The 6,897-nt window shown below is 37.7% G+C and overlaps 1 protein-coding gene across 11 annotated transcripts in view; it reads right to left on the bottom strand.

Annotated features, from left to right (window-relative positions):
* Positions 1-2,304: 2,304 nt before the first annotated feature.
* The window catches only part of MBNL3 (muscleblind like splicing regulator 3), a 109,337-nt gene continuing 104,744 nt past the window's right edge, over positions 2,305-6,897 (bottom strand). For 7 of the 11 annotated variants that reach the window (XM_046673260.1, XM_046673268.1, XM_046673267.1 and 4 more), the window contains 3 exons: positions 5,897-5,991; positions 4,461-4,534; positions 2,567-2,701 (listed from right to left, as the gene is read on the bottom strand). In XM_046673260.1, the coding sequence (XP_046529216.1) occupies positions 4,478-4,534; positions 5,897-5,991 (152 nt within the window). In that variant the 3' untranslated portion in view covers positions 2,567-2,701; positions 4,461-4,477. Of the gene's footprint in view, positions 2,702-4,460; positions 4,535-5,896; positions 5,992-6,897 lie in introns of all 11 variants that reach the window. The other 4 variants (XM_046673263.1, XM_046673265.1, XM_046673261.1 and 1 more) reach the window with 2 other exon arrangements.

Genomic DNA, 6,897 nt, shown 5'->3' with positions numbered 1-6,897 from the left:
ATTAATGTCTTCCAGTGCCTAAAGCAACATGAAACCGCTGTACTCTAGGTTGATCATCTGTGTCCATCTTCGTCAGAGGTTTAAAAAGTTAAATGAGACAGCATGTTGCATCAAAATGTCAAACTACACAAAAAAGTTCATTTTCCACTTAAAACGTCTCAACTCTTTTAAGGAATACATCCAGACTAGCTCAGGTGCATCCTTCCTGGATTTGTGTGATCAGGTCTGCCCTTCTGGAGAGGCAGTGGCACAGCTTATACAAAATTCAGTTCCATACACAGGTTATTTCACAAAAGCAAACTCTACTTTGTTTAACAATGTTCAGATTTGGGGAAACAGAAATTAAGTGGTTCAAAGAATCAATAGGTGAAAGTCAGGATATTTCTTGTATTCTAACTCTAGGCAACACTGTCAATAAATGACAATGGCTCCATACAAGCAAGACCATTTAGAAATCACTGATGACCATAATTTGGATTGATAATTAAGATCAACAGGAAATCAACTACCAAAGAGCTCATTTTGTTCTTTTGTATCCTGAGCCAAATTGATCTGCTTCGGGACGGAGTCTCAAATGTTCTGAAGCACAAACAATGTAAAACGGAGGAACGAGTGGGAGCCAGGATATGTTTTTGCTCCCGACTACCACCAACTAGTGAGGTAGCCTTGGGCAAGTCACATGGCCCGGGCCTCAGTTTCATCAACCTTGAAAAGGTTTTGCCAACTCCATCGTTCTGTGATTCAAACATTACTAGCTGGCCTACGGTATCCTAAATCAGATTTACTCTTTGCTTGTCATTCTCATGAAGGAGAAAACAAACCTGTGGTACACAGCAAAGTTGACCATTTTATATTTTCCAGTGAGAGAATATATATTTAGTAGAAAATATTAAATCTATCTAAATTGGTGCAAAATATCATATGGTTCCACCACTGTATAATAATAGTAACTTTAATAACTGAGTAGAGTGGGGGAGGTATGCCACATACAATATGAACTAATTACTATTTTACTTGGTTATAAAATTACTTTATAAGTATTAGCAATGTGAATTCAGCTCAGCTTTGTGGAGTGTGGCCACTCTGTCTTACCAAAAGGGTGCTAAAAACCTTTTATAATACCAAATACGTATAAAACAAACAAACAAAGGCTTGTTTATGATGTGAGAGACTCTGTTGTTAATAAAGTTTGGGAAAGGCCAAGACAACACTTGACATCTATCACAGGCGCTTGCTCCTTCACTGAAGTATTAAACAAAACGAAACTCAGATGAACTGAAGCGGAAGACAACTGTGCAAATCCTTCCTAGAACTTTTAAATAAGTCAAAGAGTAATTTTAAATGTCTCCCTGCCCCCCTCCCCACCCCTGCCATTTCTTCAAACCTATACTCAGGCTCCAACTGCGATCAATAGAAAAGATTGTCCATTTGGAGAGGAAAGGCCTTGCTCGGAACCAATTCTCTTTCACCCTGACTGACTTTCGCTAGATTGCCTCTTACTTATTATTCAGAGTAGTCCAAAGAGCATGAGACATTTGCATTCAGAAAATGGCACTTGTGTAAAAGGTTACATTGCAATGGTTTTTACACACTTTCCTCCAATATCTAAGAGCTATCTCGATGCCCCCATCTCCCTGTTTCCTGTATAACCGGTAATGAGAATACCTTTAAGCCTCCAAGTACCAATTTCTCAGCTGAAGATGACAAATGGCTCAGTTTTAGACACCCAACCTAAGAGACAGGATCCTTGAGCCACAAAAAATGTAACGGGCACTTTAATTTTTAGTATAAATGCTGAGAAATTCATTTAAAGGTAATTTCTAGTTTTTCAAGCTATTTAAGGAGTGAAATTAGGGATTAATGTTTTAAGAAGTTCCCTGTTTTTTGCAGGTAATTATTTCTCTCTCACAAAAAATCTCGTAATGTGATCATATTAGGCAAGGTCAGATCTACAGGCACAAATTATACACATGCATGTTTATGAACAGGTTTTGTGCACATGCAAAAGCGAGGCCTTTTAAATGTCTTCCCCAGGAAGCCTACAAAAATATTCTAAAGAGAAAGGGAGCATATTAACATTAACCTATCATGTTTGTTAAGCACGTATATTTCTGTTTCCCGTTAATAACATTTTAGTTGAAATCAATCACCATACATATACAGCAACACTATAGTATGTAAAAAACTAACACAACGCACCACACCACGGTACAATACAGTATAATCATGAGGAAAATGGTACTGGATATACCTGTTACATTCTAAATCAACCCGATGGACTACTGTGTAAACAAAACAGTAAGGTAACACTTCAAAACAGATGAACATTTATCCACCAAGAATGCACAGTAAGCCAACAGTTCACTGTGGAGATTCATTCAGCATAACGGTTATTGGAAAATTACAAACAATAATGTAACAAATTGCAAAATCTTATGATCATGTTCTACCTAATAATTCAAATAAGACAGATGGTAGTTATTAGTTTTCTATTTGTGTTTTCACATCTCCATTGATTGTTTAATGCTTTAATTTTACTTGAATTGGTTGGTTGGTATTTTTTTTGTTTAATATATTAACTGCACCACGCTTATTATTGTGTTGGTAGAAGAGGACATACGAGAGTATACATAGAAAGGCCATATGGAGGTTCTCACGGAGAGATTCTGATACTCCAGAACTCTGTTGTTCAGAATTTCAACTGGAATGGAAAGAAAAAAGAAGAAAGAGTGAGAAATATTGAAGGGTTATTGAAGTGGGAGTCAGGATACTTGGTTCTTTTTCCAGTTCTGTGTGTGAACTATGCCAAGATACTCCTCACTCGGAGTTTCATATTCTACATCTGTGAAAGTGGGGCTGTTGGAAACGGTCACTAAAGAGTCATACACCATGAAAGTCTATGGTTCTCACTGAGTGCTAATGTAGAGAATTGCCCTAAGTTAACAGAGATGCACTCAATTGTTTAAGGCATTATCCACACACCGCCAAAACCTTCTGATGAACATCCACCCACCCATCCACTTCCTTCAACAAGCATATATTGATAAAACATGTTTGAAACCAAACGTTTTGAAATACGCAAATATTAAATAAACTTTAAACTTTTTATCTGAATGTTTTGGAGCTATGCAGAAATAGCCTGTGTGAAATCTAGGTACGTGGTATTTTGCAAAATTACATTTTTGAACTTTGGAGAAATTTTTAACATCTGTTACACATCGAAGTGATTATAATGTGCCAAATACATCCAAATTTTCTAACGGAATCGAGCAAAAAAGAATCACTATTCCCAAACACGTTCTGCTGGAAAGTTCATTATATCTGACAATTTTCATTTACTTTGATGAGAAGCAGCCCATGAGAATCAGGAAGGTGTTTGCAAAGCCTGTAGTCTCATGTTTGGTGCCATACCCAAGTTGCCACTATCCCAAATGATACCCCTGAAACTATTACAATTTACAGTTACTTTAGTTATTCCGTGTACTCAAAGGTGTCTTTTAAAAACATTCTTCATGTTTGAAGGGACCTATTTATCTCATGTACAGTTAGCTCCAGGCTCTATCCAGAACAGTTAGTGTTCTGGGCCTGTGTGTCTTCAGCATGAAAGAAATGCTAGCCAGGTTCTGAAGAACTGAGAATGGAACTGTCGCCTCCCTCGACTAAATGAAACGCTCTGGCTGGGAGCACTTCAAACTTTCAATGACTAATGTATGCAATTCAGAATTGGTACACTTGTTTAATAAGTCCCTCTAATTAATTAAGATACCTAGGAATCTAAAGTGGCTTCAGAAGTCACATGTTCCAAGTGAACGATTGCGCAAATTAAATGTGTGCTATTACAGGCTTTAAACCAGGCAAAGAGAAGATCAAGGATAGAGGGGAAAATCAAACAACAACGATAAAAATTACAAAAAAACCATGATTTGAATGAAAATAACGATTAAAGTGCTAAATTATGTCACAAAATTCAAAACAGCTGAGCAATTCTGATAGCCTTAAATGGGTAGCAACACAAAGTGGCTGACTGTAAAAGCACTATTTTCTATACTGTCATAGGAGAAGCATATTGCTTACTGTCTTTAAGAAAACCATCTCAGTGAAATTCTGAAAAAATTACTTTGCTTTACTTCAGTTAAAAAAAACAAAGCTAGAAAAATGTTGAAGAATTCAAATTCAAAGGTGATCTATGCCTTTGGCTAACAAATCATACGCCTTCAATAACAGGAAAACATTTCAGAGTTTGTAAGCTCCTTGGGAAAATACAGTACCGCTGTCATTTTCATATAAAAAATTGCATATTTTCTATCCACATTTCAATTTGGAAAATTTAGAATGCTTAAATCAATGTCTGTTATAAGCAATGTCTATTAATGAAAATATTTAAAGCCTTTAGCAAGTTCAATTGTGTTAAAATATATAGCCTACAAATATTGTTCATATTAATACTTAAAGAAACTTACTGTTCTACTGGTAACTTCTACATCTGTGAAACAAACATGCTGCTATTCAGTTCATCTATTGATAATGGGGGTATCTACAGTAGTAAAAAAGATTTTAGATTAAAACAGTTTCTTGAGAGAATTCTGTTTATTTTTTAAAAAGTTTTTTTTCCTTTTCTCCCCAAAGCCCCCCGGTACATAGTTGTATATTCTTAGTTGTGGGTCCTTCTAGTTGTGGCATGTGGGACGCTGCCTCAGCGTGGCTAGATGAGCGGTGCCATGTCCACGCCCAGGATTTGAACCGACGAGACACTGGGCTGCCTGCAGCAGAGCACGTGAACTTAACCACTCGGCCACGGGGCTGGCCCCGAGAATTCTGTTTATTTTGTTCACTGCTTGGACATGGTAATTAATAACTATAATCAATTTCACAGAAAAATTTAGACATATTAACCATATCCACTTAAGTTTGCAAAGCACAGATTAGAATGTGGTTTGCTCTCCCAATGAATTAATGCTCTGTGTGCGATCTGGTTCTCAGACTTGTAATTGAAACAGCAGTGGAACTTGTAGTTTTTAAGCATGGCTATGACTTTAATAAGGCAAAAAGGCCATAACATTACACAATAATTATTGTATGTATTTCCTTACAATTTCAAGACTCCCCCAAAATTTATAATTTGCCTTGTGACTCTGCCTGTAAATACCTTAAGCAAATGAAAATCAAAAGAACACAAGCACAGCTAACGTCAGTAGGAGAAGGAATTTCTGATGTAGTCACTGGACAATGCTATCTGTGCCTTGGAAAGAAATGCGTCCTCTTGCTTTCTTTCCAGCAGATCTGAAGGTAAAGGTAATGACTGTACTAAGTGAAGGTTCAAATGCAATAATCAAAAATGGTAGTGAGATAAAATCAACTCTCCTCCTGACTAATGAGGAAGCATTTAAGAAATATTTAGTATATGCATTTGAGGATTGGTGTAGTAGCAACACTCATATATATAGCATATCAAGAGTGACATCGGATAACCGATTAAAAATGAGAAAACTGGGACTGGCCCGGTGGCGCAGCGGATAAGTGCACATGTTCCGCTTCGGCGGCCCAGGGTTTGCCAGTTCGAATCCCGGGTGTGGACATGGCACTGCTCATCAAGCCATGCTGTGGCAGGCGTCCCACATATAAAGCAGAGGAAGATGGGCACGGATGTTAGCTCAGGGCTGATCTTCCTCAAAAAAAAAAAAAAAAGAGAAAACTGCTGATTCATCTCAGGATGAGTAGCAAAGCAGATACATCCGTGTAGAGTATACACAAAAATAAAATTTCTAAATGTAACAACTGCTAAGGAAACACATAAGAATATGGACCAATATCTCTCACCAATCCAAAAAGCATATACTGTGCCTTACCAACACACTGTAGTTATCTAGGTCTAAACAGGTGAAATAAATGGCCAAACCTGATTGCCTGTAGCTGTTGCAGCGAAGGGAACGCTGGTGGCAGGTGTTGTTGCTGCAGACACAGTGGTGGGTGTAGCACCGTGCATCATGGGCACTTTCAGTAGGAAACCATGGAAGCAACACACAGGAGGGTGGTGCAACCATGACATAAACGATGAAATGGGGCGTGGTACGTATCACAGCAACAAGCCATGTGACATCATCATGATGGATACACCAGGGTGCAACATGCAATCACAGTCAGTGCAAAGCAACACAGCATGGAAGGGGAAAAATTTAAAAAGAGAAAAGGTGAAAGCCAATTATAGTTACCATTAAGGAAAACGGGATCATTCTCAATATTTAGTTAGTTTTTGAGTAGAATCACATTGTAATTGACTGAAAAGGCCAAATTTTCAGAAGGGTTATAGTGGGTACATATGCCAACATCTCATTTTTACCAAGGTCATCAATATGAATAGCTAGTTCAGCACACAAGTAACTGGGTTTCACATTCAAAATGGGAGCAGAGAACTGTGACTTGGTGTTTGGATTCACTAACGTATATATACGAGTGCTGTCACTAGACTGCAGACGCAGAGGGGCCGTTTTATACATACTTACCTGATCTGCATGCAAAAAAATGGCAGTGTGATTGGTGGCTATATGACAGGGGAGCAGATACAAAGAATACAGTGGACTATGCATGCAGGTTTTTAAGTACACCTCTGGCAAACCCCCTCGGGAATTTAGGCTATTTATCAAACAAACACATGGGGTACTTCATAGTAAATATCCAACAACATCTTGTCTGTAAATATTACAGCTACAATGGCTAGCAGCTGCAACATCTCTTTCAGGATGTTTTCTCTTTGCCTTTTCTAGTTTCAATCTCATTTGGAAAGCTTTTTCGACGCTTTTCTCATTTCTAGCTCATTTTGGAAAGCAAACCAAGGAATTAATTTGTAAATGGCAAGCACGCATATATAATAATTTATGTCTACATTGACTGAATTCAGAT

Source organism: Equus quagga, chromosome 10 (genome assembly GCF_021613505.1).
Source record: "Equus quagga isolate Etosha38 chromosome 10, UCLA_HA_Equagga_1.0, whole genome shotgun sequence".
Classification (NCBI taxonomy): domain Eukaryota; kingdom Metazoa; phylum Chordata; class Mammalia; order Perissodactyla; family Equidae; genus Equus; species Equus quagga.
Note: the sequence above shows the minus strand (reverse complement) of the source record. Positions and strands in the feature narration are given on the sequence as shown.